A 16211-nucleotide genomic window follows, 5' to 3' on the forward strand; every position below is an offset into this window, starting at 1 on the left:
ACAAACAAACATCAAGAGATCAAGCAAGCAAGACATCATGACACACACACACAACACACACACACACACACAACATACACACACACACACACACACACATACATAAACGACATCACGACACACACACACATCATGACACACACATACACACAACATACACACACACACACACATACATAAACGACATCACGACACACACACATCATGACACACATCATGACACATACACACACCACACACACACACACATAAACGACATCACGACACACACACATCATGACACACATACACACACACACACACACACACACACATAAACGACATAAACACACAACTGACCATACAAGAAGCCAGCACCAGTCATAGCGCCCAAACATTGAAAGAGGATGTAGAACAACCCCTTAAGGATGGAAATCCTCCTTGCAATGAGGAATGCACACGTGACGGCCGGGTTAATGTGGCCCCCACTCACGTGACCAAAGATCCAAACAGACGTTGCTACGGCCAGACCGAATGCCAGTGAAATTTCGACCAATCTGGTGATGATTAAATTGACGATTGAAGAAGATTGAAGAAGTTGATTAAGATTGAAAAAAATTGAAGAAGTTGATTAAGATTGAAGAAGATTGAAGAAGTTGATTAAGATTGAATGTTTTTACGTTTTTATGCTCGAAATTTGGTTAAAACCCTTACGGTTTTTACATATTCGAAACAAATCATGGTTCATTTTAAATGAAAAATGTAAAAATTGAACGTAATCTAATTAATGAAATAAAACAATTAGAAGAATGAGTATGCGTGATTCCTGAAACAACAGTTTGTGTGTATGCATACAAGCGAAGAAAATAATTGACGTCAAAATGTGATTTATTTTCCATACTTTCCATCAAGTAAAAATAACCCAAATGAGACCTCGGAGAAGCAACACGACTCCACTCGTCGCCGAGACATGAGGCGCAACCAACAAAGACCAAAATTGCTGTGCCTAGGAACTCGGCCAATTGGGCCTTCCAGAACATCGCTGTCTTCACTTCATCACACATGTTGCCCATTTCTGCAGAGTTGGATTTAGTTGGTTGGTTGGATGGTTGGTTGGATGGTTGGTTGGATGGTTGGTTGGATGGTTGGTTGGATGGTTGGTTGGATGGTTAGACGGTAGGATGTTAAGTTAATTGGTTGATTTGTTGGTTGATTAGATTATTAAACATTTAAAACATTTAATTTCATAGAATCAAATCAATGAAAAGATAATCTATGAAATGAAATGATCTGGAGAACAAAAATAGATTTTCGTGTAGCTAACACCAGTTACATGTTTAAAAACAACACATTTATACAATACCAAAAAACTATAACAACCGAACCAAAAAAATGTTATATTTATAACTGACAAGTTACAAAAAATAAACACTTTATTGCCTCACTTATGAAAATAAATTAAAATTTGTTAGCTTCGGTAGGAAAATTCCGAGGTTAACGACTTTTTAATCGAGTTAATATGACAAAATTGTCTCTATTGTTATAACTCAAGCCACATTCATATCATACAATGCGCACAAAAACACGCGCTCACTTACACACTTATGTAAATATATCAATACACATATATGGCCAGTGGCCACACACCGTACTCTTAAAGGGCATATCCTTATGCCTCAACGGTATTGTTATTAAAAGTCGGTAAAATTTAGTTTTTTGCACAACGAAAGCACTGTTTTATGCAAAAAGTAAAGCAGAAATTGACGTAATAAGCAAAATTGCCAGCGTAATTTAGGCCACTTTACAACAAATCATGGCCCCCCCTGTCAAAATGTAAAAGTTACTTAAACATTTTCAAATTTGTGGCCTCTGTCAAACTTGTCTGGATGTGTATGGATGTGTGTGAATGTGTATGGATGTGTGTGAATGTGTATGGATGTGTGTGAATGTGTATGGATGTGTGTGAATGTGTATGGATGTGTGTGAATGTGTATGGATGTGTTTGAATGTGTATGGATGTGTGTGAATGTGTATGGATGTGTTTGAATGTGTATGGATGTGTGTGAATGTGTATGGATGTGTTTGAATGTGTATGGATGTGTGTGAATGTGTATGGATGTGTGTGAATGTGAATGTGTGTGAGTATGGATGTGTGTGGATGTGCGTGAGTTATTATAGAAGTGTGTGAGTGAGTTTGGATGTGTGTGAGTGAGATGATCGTGTTTGCTTTCATATATGCATGTACGATTAATGACAGAGAATAAACGATGAGTCTACCTTACATTACATCATACTAACAACCAACAATATGTCACGATGATTTATGCAGTCTGGACGAATGGGTTTGCTTATACATGTATATATACCGACACAGAGTAACGATATGTCTGATATGTCATTTACGAAATGTTCCTATAAGTCAACCTGTATCATGTCTCATTATCATTGAACCTGTATCTCGAGTCAAAAAGCCTTTTTTTTGCTGTAGTTGTTTAACTTGTACTGCATGTAGAAATAAGCAGATCAAATGAAAAGACTTGAAAAAACTGAGAAAATTTAAATAGTGGTGGTTAAATTAGTAACACTACAAACTGCATCAACATGATATAATGGAGTTAGTATTATAACCAGTGAAAATAACGCCAACGTGTGTTTGTGTGTGTGTGTTTGTGTGTGATGTGCGTGTTGTGTATGTGCGTGTGATGTGTGTGTGTGTGGTGTGTGTATGTGTGTGTGGTGTGGCTCCATTAATTGCTTACAAATATTATGGTGCGTTGAGTATCAATTTTTTTTAGCGGTAATAAAAATAAAATGAAAATAAAACAAACACAAAGAATAATAATAACTATTGTTTGTTCTTATTGTAGTGCTACTACTACTACTACTACTACTACTACCACTACTGCTACTACTACTACCACTACTACTAGTAGTACTGCTGCTGCTGCTGCTGCTGCTGCTGCTGCTACAACCACCACCAGTGTACAAATGCATGAATAATTTAAAAATTTATTCCAGCCTACATTCCCAGACAACAAACCGATTCTGAACCAAATACAAAAAAGCATACAGATACAGGTCCGATACAAATGACGAGACACGACACATACAACACATATACAACGAGACAAAACGAAACGAGACATAGTGATATTTTTTTCAGCAGCAGCAAAACCCCACACAAACAAGCATACATGCGTACATACAATACTTAACAATCGAATACATTTAACAGCAGAAATTAAGTTTGAAACGTATACAAAGAACCAAAATCAATAAGCCCGTGGATTAATATACCATTACGTTTTCCCCCTCATGAGAAGATATATGAATTTTTTTTCTCTAATCATTCCACGATATTGCTTTTCCATATGGAATCACGTTTCGCATGTTGGCAATGCAGATTTTCACCAATTTTTTTTAACTTTTTTCAACAAATAAATGCGTTCGCAAGTTCGAAAAAAGAAGGACAAACATACTCAAATATAAATAGACATAATGTATAAGACAGATAAACATGGAAACATTCCGAAAAAACATACATACAAGCGTACAAACATGCACTTACGAACATACAGCCACACATACAAACATACAACGACACATACAAACACACAACGACACATACAAACACACAACGACACATACAAACACACACATACAAACATACAACCACACATACAAACATACACATACAAACATACAACGGCACATACAAACACACACATACAACCATACAGACAGGCATACAAAGTCTAGGAAGCAAAGCACAAACGACATCAGGCATGTTTGCTAGCTGAACGGACATAATTGCAAGGTCCTGCCCATTCAATTATTTTCGGCTGATGTCTGCCTGTTGTGGTCATCGCTTTTGTTTACGTGGTTTTTAGAATGACTCATTATTTAACTCTTTCTTCTCTCTCTCTCTCTCTCTCTCTCTTTATTGCTCTTTTTTCTTGCGTTCTCTCTTTTTCTCTCTCCCATTTTTGAATTATTTCACTCTTTTTCATTTATCTCTCTCTCTCCCAAACTTTCTCTCTTTTTTTCTCTTTTTCTTTTTATATTTTCCTCTCTCTTTTTCTCTCTTTATCTCTCTCTCTCTCTTTTAATCTCTCTCTCTCTCTCTCTCTCTTTTCAGCAGTCGAATATACAGAAATATAAACACACAAGAGGATTATTCCCCAGCATGGCTCTGTAGCGTGCGTCCCAAGAAAGCAGCAACAACTTAACATAAGGCTGGAAAAATAGCTCAATTGGTAAAACACCTGCCATGTTCTATCACAATCTATGCAGCATCTGGTTCAAATGCACGTAAATTCTTATTAAATAATCTCAAATATAATCATATATATCTAGACACAAATGATTATTTATATATTTATTAAATAATGGTTGATACTGATAATATTTTCCTAACAAAATATCACTAAATTTTAAATTTTTATCAGTATCTATTTCAGTTTTTAAGTATAAATTTATACATATTTATAGACACACACGTACAAAGATATATATATATATCAATGTGTGTGTGTGCGTGTATGTATGTGTGTGTGTGTGTGTGTGTGTTTGTGTGTGTACATGCAAAACGCTTTTCGAGAACAAAAAAGAATTAAAAAAAGATTTGATTAGTTCCCAAGTAATTCTATCAGGTGCCATACACTGCGATATATAAATAACCTAACCTCAACAACAACAATAACAACAACAATAATAATAAAATAATAATAAGATGATGATGATGATGATGCTGATGATGATGATGATGAAGAAGAAAAACATGATGATGATGATGAAAAAAAAGAAGATGATGATGAAAAAGAAGATGAAGATAATGATGATGAAGAAGAGGAAAAGAAGATGATTAAGAAGAAGAAGAAGATAATGATGACTCAGATGACGATGAAGAAGATGAAGATAAAGATAAGATAATGATGATGAAGAAGATGATGACGATGATGATGAAAAAGAAGAAGTAGATGATGGTGATGATGAAGAAGAATCGCGATGAAACCGGGTAATGATGAAGATAATAATGATGACGAACGAGATGATGACGACATGTTGTTGATGATAATGATGATGATGATGATGATGATGATGATTACGAAATTAGGAATGACAAAAAAGGATATGACGATGATGACGTGTTTACTCGGTGCGTTTTCATTTCAAAGATAGAAAGAAAGGAAGCGTAAAACAGGAAACACACACACGCACACACACACATAAGCACACGCACACACATACACACGCACACACACGCAATGCTCTCACATTTTATCTCTTGTTTTGTTGGTTCATTAATGTGAGATTAATGAATCGAGAAATTTTATGGAGGACAGAATAAATAGAATAATAATAAAAATAATACCTAATAATAATAATAATACTTAATAATAATAATAAATTATATTAATAATAAAAATTATTTTCTTTTTTTCTGTTGTTATGTTTTGTCAGAACAATAAACGTGAAAAAGTATTATTTTTTTAAAATTAATTAATTAATTAATTCAATTAATTATTTATTCGTTTATTTGTTTATTTATTTATTATAATATAAAAATACAGTTAAAAAATTTTAATTAATTAATCTATTAATTGAACTAATTATTATTTAATTTTAATTCAGCTAAAGTTTTTTAACTGAAATTTTATTTTGTGCCGATGGGGAAGAACAGGAATCGATCGATCAGTAATTTTAGACAAAATTTCTAAGATAAATTCGTTAGTGTTTTTGTTTTTCATTCTTGTATATGTGTGTGTATGTTTGCTTGTGTGTGTCTGTGTGTTGGTGTACGTGTATCTGTCTGTGTGTTGGTGTGTGCGTGTGTTTGTCTGTGTGTTTGTGTGTGCGTGAGTTTGTGTGTGTGTGTGTGTCTGTCTGTGTGTGTTTGTATGTGTGCGTGCGTGTGTGTGTGCGTGCGTGTGTGTGTGCGTGCGTGGCGGGTTTAGTAGAATAGCAGAAATAGCAGAAAATAGTCTTACAAAAAACGATTACAGGTTAGTTATAAAAAATTTAATGTATTGATACCTTGTTCTACAGGTAAGTCTAATTGATTAAACTGATACATCAGACAACAGTGGAGGAGGATTACCGATAGAGAACTGAATAAAATGGCTTTTGGTTCTCCATCTTTGTAAAATGTTAAAGGAATGATTTGTGGATGTTTTGTTGTTGTTGATGTTGATGCTGTTGTTATTGATGTTGATGTTGTTGTTGATGTTGTTGTTGTTGCTGTTATAGTTGAGGATGGTTACAAAGTTGTTGGTTGCTGTTGTTGTCTGAGTTGCTTAAACAAGATTACAGTGATCGTAACAACTCAATAAAATCAGAAGTTGTTTCTAACCGACAGCACTAAAATGATGTTTTATCTTCTTCAATTTATTTTACATCGCACACACACGCACGCACACACATATACACACACAAACTCACGCACATATAATTCACACACCCACTTGTAAATATATAGATATTATAAAAACTCGAGCGTTCGTCCAAGAAACCAAAATGGAAATTTATAAACGTGTCGTACAATGTGTTATACAAACTTAGTTAAAAACCACATCAGCCTCTGATATAAAATTACACTGCATTTTATACACATCATCTTTTGATGATCACGTGTATAATCATCATCATCATTATCACCACCGCAATCATCATCATCATTGCTACAAGTACTACTACTACTACTAATACTACTACTACTACTAATACTACTACTACTACTAATACTACTACTATTACCACTACGACTACTACTACTATACTACTACTACTACTACTACTACTACTACTACTACTACTACTACTACTACTACTACCACCACTACTACTACGACTACTACTAAAATGCCATTCATACAAAAGAAGACAACCTAACTCAGTTTCAACTTGCAACCCAACAAAAGCATTGAAACAACCTGCAAACATAGCATCACAAGAATGCGCACGTCAGCTAGCAAAACAATTTCCATCACCTCCATGTTGACATCACATGTCTGTGTGCCTCTATAGTTCAAATCTTGTAGCGAATTTTCCACTTAACTTTCCATTGTCTGATTAGGCTGAAATTAGTTATAAATGCTCTTTTCTGATGAAAATGAATGAAATAATTAATTGCCAAATGAAGTTGCAAGGTAATAATAACCTGGTAAAATAAATTATGCCCAACTTTTGTCTTATTGTCTTATAATGAAACGTGCCGTTGTACTAACAGTTAAATTTCTTTATTTACGATCGTGGTTCTTAAGAGAAGCTGATTTTTTTTATTAATTTTTTATTATCTCGAGTTAAAAGTCTTAAAAATTAAAGTTGAGAAAGGCGAGAAATAGAATCCGACTTAAAAGCTGCTTGAAATTATCCCAGCAAATATTCACCGCCCCTCATTACAACTGTCGTCTTAAACTTCGCCATTTCCAACACGCACGCACGCACACACACACTTACATACACTCGTACATACACACACATACACACCCACACAAACATACACACGCACACACTTACATATAAACACACATACACGTGCACACACACACAAATACACACGCGCCTAAACATACATACACACACACACACAAAAACACATATACACGCACTTACATGCAAAAATACACATAATAATAACATAAAGTTAATGAGATAAGAGTATTTTGGAAGCTAATTATTACCTAATTAATTAATGACAACCTGTAAATTTGTTCTGTAAGATCTTTTGATACCAAAAGATGCAAAAAAGCAAAATATTCTATTTGTTGCGTTTGAATCATTATCATCGTCGTTATCTTTATTATCATCATCAGAAACGTCAATGAATGAATGAACGAATGTATGTATGTATATGTGTTTGTATGTGTTTATGAACGAATGAATGAGTGGAGTGGAGTGAGTGAGTGGAGTGAGTGAGTGAGTGAATGAGTGAATGAGTGAATGAGTGACTGAGTGAATGAAATGCGTGAATGAGTGAGTGAGTGAGTGAGTGAGTGAGTGAGTGAGTGAGTGAGTGAGTGAGTGAGTGAGTGAGTGAGTGAGTGAGTGAGTGAGTGAGTGAGTGAGTGAGTGAGTGAATAAGTGAGTGCCTGAACGAACGAACAAACGAAGGAACGAGGGAATAAACAGATAAATGAATGAATAAAGCACATTGAGAAAACAAAAGAAACCCATTGAAGACGTGTAAGAACTATGTAAGCTCTTCATACATAAGCACTCCAGAAATTAATTCAATTCATATTTTTTCTATTAATGTAAATAACTCAAGGAAAAGTACAATTGAGTAAATAAGTATGTCGAAGATCTTCACCTCATGTGATACACACACTCATTCATTCATTCGTTTATTCATTCATTCATTCATTCATCCATCCATTCATTCATTCATCCATTCATTCACCTACTCAAGTTATTATCAATTTCTTGTTTAAATCAAAACCCCATGAAAACTATTTTCGACATTTCGGAAAAAGTTTAGGACGAAAGCTGCACAAATAAGTGGTCGTGGATCACACACACACATACACACACACACATACACACACACACACACATACACACACTCACACACACACACGTGGGATTGAAACACCTGACTGCCACATCAGTAAGTAATTATAGTTACATACAGTAACTAAATAGCAATTGCATGAATGACTAAATTTAACCGAAAAATTATGTAAAAAGTACCGACAAGTACCGACAAAAACGAGTTGACAATACTAATCCCGGCCCTAATCGAGTATTGAATGTTTTAATCAGTTAAAAGTTTGTCCAGGTTAGGTTAAAGTTGCAGATGTCAGTCAGATTTCTGAGAATGATAATAATTAATATCGTAAATGGTTATTTGTGTTTTTCTCAGAGAAGATAGAAGGATATATAATTGTTGTTGTTGTGTTGTTGTTGTTGTTGTAGTGTAGTAGTAACTGTTGTAGTTGTAGTAGTAGTAGTTGTTGTGGTAGTAGTAGTAGTAGTAGTAGTTGTTGTAATTACTTTGCTATTTATAAACGTCAAATTATCGCCTAAAACGATAATTATAAATATTATTATTGTTGTTATTATTATTATTTTTATGATTATCATTAATAACATAATTCCCAGAAAACGGTCTTTCAGCGGGTGCAATTAATTTTCGCAATTATTAAAGTTGCAGGAGTAGTCTTTAGCTGAAAAATTCACCACACAACAACAAAATACATCACCAACAAAAACAACAACAACCACAACAACCAAATCACAACAACCACGTCAACACAACAACAACAACAACAACATCAACTACAACCGCAACAACAACAACAACCACAGCAGCCAAAACAACAGCAACAACAGCAACAAAAACGTGAAGTGTTTTTAAGTCTTTTGTTTGTCATTATTAATTTTCCAATGAATAATTGCTAGAAGTATCAACTACAGCGCGCGCGCACACACACGCACAAACACACACACACCACACGCACACACACACACACACACTCGTGAACAGAATTTTCTTCGCATTCGAACCCTGTGACTGACACATCAGAACCGCATTCTCTAAGCTCTAACCATTACACTATCTCTCCCACATTAAAGATAATTGAATGAGCGTTTTATATATATATATATATATATATATATATATATATATAATAAGAAGAAAAATGAAGAAGATGAAGAAGAAGAAGAAAAAGAAGAAGAAGAAGAAGGAGAAGAAGAAGAAGAAAGAGAAAATGGCAGTACATAAGTCGCTCGTAATTTTTGTAAATTAATATAAGGATGAAATAGCTGTTTGTTTGATGGTGTTTCCACAACTAGGTAATAATCTAATTCGTTGATGGTTTGATGTTTCTAGGTCAAACTGACTTATTCATGTATATGTTTTCATGCATGTGTGTATATATATATATATATATGTGTGTGTGTGTGTGTGTGTGTATGTGTGCGTGTGTATGTGTGTGTATTTAATGCAAATATATAAGCAGAAAAACGTTAAAAGTTAAAATTCATTTCCACTTCGGGCAGTTAACTTAGTACTAATATCCACACGCACACGCACACGCACGCACACACTTCAATAACCGTCAAAATGCTTATATACAATACAACAAACAATAGCAGGGAATCTTTTGGCATTCAAACAAACACATTCACTGCAAAGCAGAGCCAAGCGTCTTAACCATTACACTATCAAACCGCCCATTGTTAAATTTTTTTTACAATTAACAATTTATTACCTGACGAATGCATGAAGTCTGACGACGATGACTATGAAGATGACAAAGAGATGATTGTTAGCAATTTCGATACCAATGATGATATGATACAAAATGATATATATATATATATATATATATATCATTGAGTTGTTGTAAACACTTCTGTGTAGCATTAAATTTATGTATCTATTCGAATCTAGAAATTTCTTTCAAGTGGTTTTGAAAAAACTTGACAGCATACCCCGGTTGATGACAGTGATGATGATGATGATGATGACAGTGATGATGATGACAGTGATGATGATGATTATGATAGTAGTTTGTATGCCTCCGCTAATGATTTTCAAATGCAAATAATATGAAAAATAAAATATGATGATAAAAACAGAATGACGATGGTGATGATGATGATGATGAAGATGATGATGATGTTGGTAGTGGTTGTGATGATGAAGATGATGATGGTGGTGATGATGGAGATGATGATGTTGGTGGTGGTTGTGATGATGACGTCATAGGGTGCAAACGCTTCTAATAAGGATTGAAATGAGATACGCAACTCGGTTTCAACTTGTTTTTTGGAAACCTGACTACACAAGCACACACACAAACACACACACACACACATACGGACAAACAGACACACGCACATGCACGACCGCATAAACACACATATACACATGCATACACATACAACCTGCCTGACGTAAGAATACGCACGCATATATAAACTTACAAGCACACATACACATACGTGCACACACACACACATGTACACATACTCATTTACTTACCTACACACATATATACAAACAAGCACATACAATGATAGTTTAATCACATGGAAGCGAGTTATCATAAAGCAAATCTGAAAATAATTAAATTACTGGAAATATGAAGAAAATAGATTTTTTTTTTTTTTTAATATAATGAGATAGGAGCCTCACAAAAACACGAACGCGAAGTTTACTATAACGATTAACATCAATTAAATTATTCAAACAAGAACGTTTGAAACATTTTTTGTACAAAATTATTAAACTGCAAATTGAAAACAAACTAATTAAAATGCAATTTTGGATAATTCGAACGAATTGCCTAATTAAACAAAAAAGATTGATAGCATCTCGATAAAAAAAAGATGTTTGTTTATGCAAGCACATATCCTGCTGGCAACAAAACCGAGCAATTAAACCGCTTAGCTAGCTTTCAAAATATCTCAATTAATTGTTATTTATTTGAAGATGGTAATTTTTCACTAGTTCCTTTCTTTTATAAGGGGCTTTTGTGACGCGTGTGTGTTTAGTTGTGCGCGTGTTTGGTTGTGTGTGTGTTTGTATGTGTGTGTTTGTGTGTTTGTTTGTTTGTATGTGTGTGTATGTTTGTTTGTTTGTATGTGTGTGTGTACATGTTTATATGTTGTTTGTTAAAAACATGTTTGTTTGCGAGTATGTTTGCGCATATGCATGTGTGCATGTGTTAGGTGGAAATAAGATAAAGTTAAGGTCTTGTTTGTTTTGTTTGTTTGTGCATGTGTATGTGTGTGTGTATGTGTGTGAATGTGTTTTGTTTAGTACGTATTCATGTGTGTGCGTGGTTAAATGATTATCATTGTGTGTGCGTGTATATTGAGTGTGTAAGCGTATGTGAAGGTTGTGTGTGTATGTGTGTAAATGTGTGTTTGTGTGTGTGCACGTGTGTATGTGTGTGTGTCAGTCAGACAAAAAATCACGCCAAAATGGTCATAAATTCATTATAACAGGTTGTCAAATTTGAATAATTTAAACGAGAGTTAATGGAATGTGGTGACATAAAAACTCATGCGAATTATTTTTTGATTGAATCGAGGTGTAGTTTAGTAGTCGGGACTACAAAAACCGCAACAACAATAACAACAACAACGACAACAAAAACAAAACAAGTTTACATTTATTTCATTTAAAGTGTATGAAATTTGTGAAACAAAAACATAGAAGTATTTGGACGATTCATCGACATATATAAATAAAATTAACTTGTTGGTTAAACTCACAACTGCATCTGTAAGATTTTCATTAGTCATAATTAGCACACATGTGCATGTGCTGTGTTGCATATAGAATTCAACCTTAATAAACATACATATGTAGCAAAGAAGAATCTCTTTGAGGTTGAAGCTGGTAACTTCAACACGGAAAAAGACACTTTAACCACAGAGCCATTTAGACACTAGGCCCCATACACCCACAGAAACAAACTTATACAAGCATATACAAACACATACAAACTTATACAAACTTATACAAACACATTACGAAAACACACATACAAATATACAAATACAGAAACAATCAAAAAACAAACAACAGCATACAAACCTCAAGACAAACAAATCCTAATAAACATGCCATTCAATCATGGAACAGTTTGTACGAAAGAAAAAATTCATTAACAGCCCACGTAGCTTTAGAGCTCAAGGCCGTATCCAGCGATTTGATGGTTTTAAAAACTATTTTATTTTACTGAGTTAAGTATTGATCAGTTTTCAAGTTAGATTCATATTTGTAATTATGTTATCTTAGCTTATCGTAAGTTATTAATTATCTTAATAATTATCTTAATATTAAATGGAATGTGAATTCATTAGAAAAATATTTTTAAAAATTTTATTTAATATAGAAGCAAGGGAAAGAGAGAGAAAAACAGTGTGTGTGTGTGTGTGTTTGTGTGCGTGTGTGTGGTACGTTTGTGCGTGTGTGTGTGTTTGTGTTTGTGTGTTTGGTACGTTTGTGTGTGTGGGTGTGTGTGCGTGTGTGTGTAATGTTTGTTCAATGTTTACAAATTTCATATAACTCAAAAAAACGACAACAACAACAATAATAATAACAGTTATAATAAAAAATAACAAAAAATTAGAAAGGAAACAAAGAATTATTTGACGATGGCAGAGATGAAACATTCATTCGTCAAAAAACTTCAATTAAACACATATGACCGTCACATCAAAATAATAATAATAATAATAACAATAATAAAAACAATAATAATAAAAATAACAACAACAATAATAAAAATAATATTAACGATAACACTAACAATAATAACATTAAAAATATGGATAAACCTTTAGCAAACGATTAAAAAACTAGTTTACAAAAGTATTGAATTGTAAATAATTTAAAAACGTCTAATTGTTAATAACACTGAAGAACAACGACTTGAACGAAATATAGCATTGTTCATTTCAAATGCAATCTTTTTAAATAATCACGATTATGATGAATTATGAAAACATTAGTTAGCTCATATCAAAAGAGTGGGGTAGATATAGGGTGAGACTTTGGGAACAAATACCCCAAACAATTAAAAATTTTGCTAAGATTAAAGGTAAAATAAACTAAATTTTTGTTTAAATTTGTAAAAATTTGGACTGAAATCTATTTCAACCTCCCTATAAACAACAAAATTAAAGTAATTTTTGTCTAAAATCTTGGTCTTAAAGTCTTAAGTGCGAAATTAGCTACAAATTCAGTGATAAGAAGAAGAAAAGTTTTTTCAAACAAATTTAAGCCCAATTTTACGGCAAATTTGCGGTCCAACTTTTAAATTTTGGAAACCTTGAAACCATGAAAATTATTCTGGATCCGCTCTGATTGCTTATTAGCAGCAATAGGAGTCATACAAAAAGTACTTACCGTAGTGAACTACAAGCCACAATTAATTACCAGTCTTAATAAGTTACTAGTCGTATTGAAATTCGTAATAAAAAAAAATTTGGAATTTTTAGTCGTAATGGTTGTGAATAAAAATTATCTTAACAGGGAATAACGACCAACCTTTGGATGTCAGTGCAAAAATTCAACGTAAGAAGCCTTCGAGTTTGCTGAGAGGCTGGATGAAGGCAGGAAGAAATTGAAATAATTTTTCCAGATGGCTGCAATGATGAGGAAGATGAGTGAGGGTGCTGATGACAGCAGTTGCGAATATTTAATAGGAAACATCTAGTTTTTTACTTATATATAAATATACTTGTATATATATATATATATATATATATATATATATATATATATTGTATATGTATATATATTGTATATGTATATATATGTATAAATATATGCTTTATATTGGTCTGTGTTTGCCTGTATGTAGTATCCACACACACATCAATTCATAAAGCATGTTTTCAAGCGTGAGATATATAAGTATGTATATATTTATGTATATATGTATATATATAAATATATATACATATTTATATGTATGATGTATGTATATATCACACACACACAAACACACATACAAAATAAGTTGGCCACTTCATAACACATAAACTTCATCTTGTTGATTGTTTGACATTTAAAAATATTACAATATATGATTACAACATTTGCGTGCAGACAGCTTACAATTTCATCTGCCGGTCTGCTAAAACATAACGATACACACACTCACACACACACACTCACACACACACACTCACACACACTCACACACACACACTCACACACACTCACACACACACATACATGCACACATACGCACAGACATATATACATGTCCAATACATATACATTTACGCATTTTACATATTTTACACACGATAATTTATACATGAAAACATCTGATCCATGTAGGACTACATTTAACCCATCCACAGCCCATCAGCTGTCCGTCAAATCATGAGCACAACAAAAATAACAACAATAATATTAATAATTAAAAAGCTAAATAATAATAAGAACAATAAAAAAGACCAATAATAAACGCACATGCATTTTTCTCGAATTAAAACTGAAATTCTGCCAAGTCTCCCAAGTTGCAATTCTCATATTTGACGATGAGTGTTGATTCAGACACAATTTACATGCTGTTGTCACATTGTTTGACCCCTAGTGCTAAAACATCTAACCATTTAAAAAAGAATAAAACCTAGGCCTAGTTACTCCTTTGAATATTTTTCAAACTTTACTGCTTAAGGACTAACGTTTCTTAATTTTATTTAATGTCACGCGGTTTTTGATAAGTTTTTTGTTTCAGTTTGAATAAATATTTTTCATGGCGTACGCTGTCATTGTCAGAGGTTCAGCGAGTTTGCTTTCCATTGATTCACGTGTTTTTATGTTTGACTGCACTTCCATCCGTGTTGGTCTCTAACAAACATCGAAAATTAAAAAATGAAATCAGCAAGCGTGCATTATTACTTCACATAAACTGCTTGAATGTCTTCCTATCCATTCCTGTTCATTTTTATTTTTCTAAGCCTGTGCGACTAACAATAAAAAAAACACCACAAAGAAAAAATATGACTCACAAACGCAAAAGTAAATAATTTGGCGTTGAAAATTTGGAACCCAGCTGACAAATCAAATTAATATGAATTTTGTAACAAATTTTGGCAAAATTTAAAATGTAGATTAAAATTGAAGGAACCAAGGATGAAATTTGAACATTGGAATAAAATAACCTGTGATTCATACATGTCAATTCTAATTCATTATATCAATATTATTAGGAAAAATAAAAAATAATTTACATCTTGATATATTTATTTATTGCTCCGGACATTTTCGCAATAAGTTCTGTTTCCCGTTTTTATAAGTTTTTAGGCTTTAATAAGGCTTTATTGAAGCGAACAACCACGACTCTGTTTAAATTCCACTATGCATCTCTTTATCTTTTTTGCGACTGAAAAACAACAAAAAACAACAAGAAACAAATCAATATTGCTGATTCGTTATCATATCTTCGTTGCTGTTAAGTTAATCTTAATGATAAATTTTTTCATAACAAATATTTTTAATTTTTTAAACAATTTCACTCGATAGCTGTATTTTTGAAATATTATTTATACGCCAGGGCAGGTTTTAAAAATTTTAGTTAAAAAACACCATTGACAAAATAAATTTTTTATCATATAATAATTTTTATTTCGATGTCATGTCTTTGATAACGCCGCCAACTAATAGGGCAGTGTCGAGTTTTGTGGCCAGTTTGGTGGAAAAATAGGATGTGCAAAATTAACTAGAAATGTCTAAACGATGAATTCAAATG

General features: G+C 33.1%; 1 protein-coding gene across 1 annotated transcript in view; it reads right to left on the reverse strand.

Annotated features, from left to right (window-relative positions):
* HELRODRAFT_176474 (hypothetical protein) overlaps positions 1–1052 on the reverse strand; it is a gene marked incomplete at both ends in the record, with an annotated part of 4732 nt that extends 3680 nt beyond the window's left edge. Inside the window, 2 exons of the mRNA XM_009023835.1 lie at positions 340–536; positions 913–1052. Coding sequence (XP_009022083.1) covers positions 340–536; positions 913–1052 — 337 coding nt within the window. The remainder of the gene's footprint in view (positions 1–339; positions 537–912) is intronic.
* Positions 1053–16211: the final 15159 nt, after the last annotated feature.

The sequence above is a fragment of the Helobdella robusta genome (genome assembly GCF_000326865.2).
Source record: "Helobdella robusta unplaced genomic scaffold HELROscaffold_38, whole genome shotgun sequence".
Lineage (NCBI taxonomy): Eukaryota > Metazoa > Annelida > Clitellata > Rhynchobdellida > Glossiphoniidae > Helobdella > Helobdella robusta.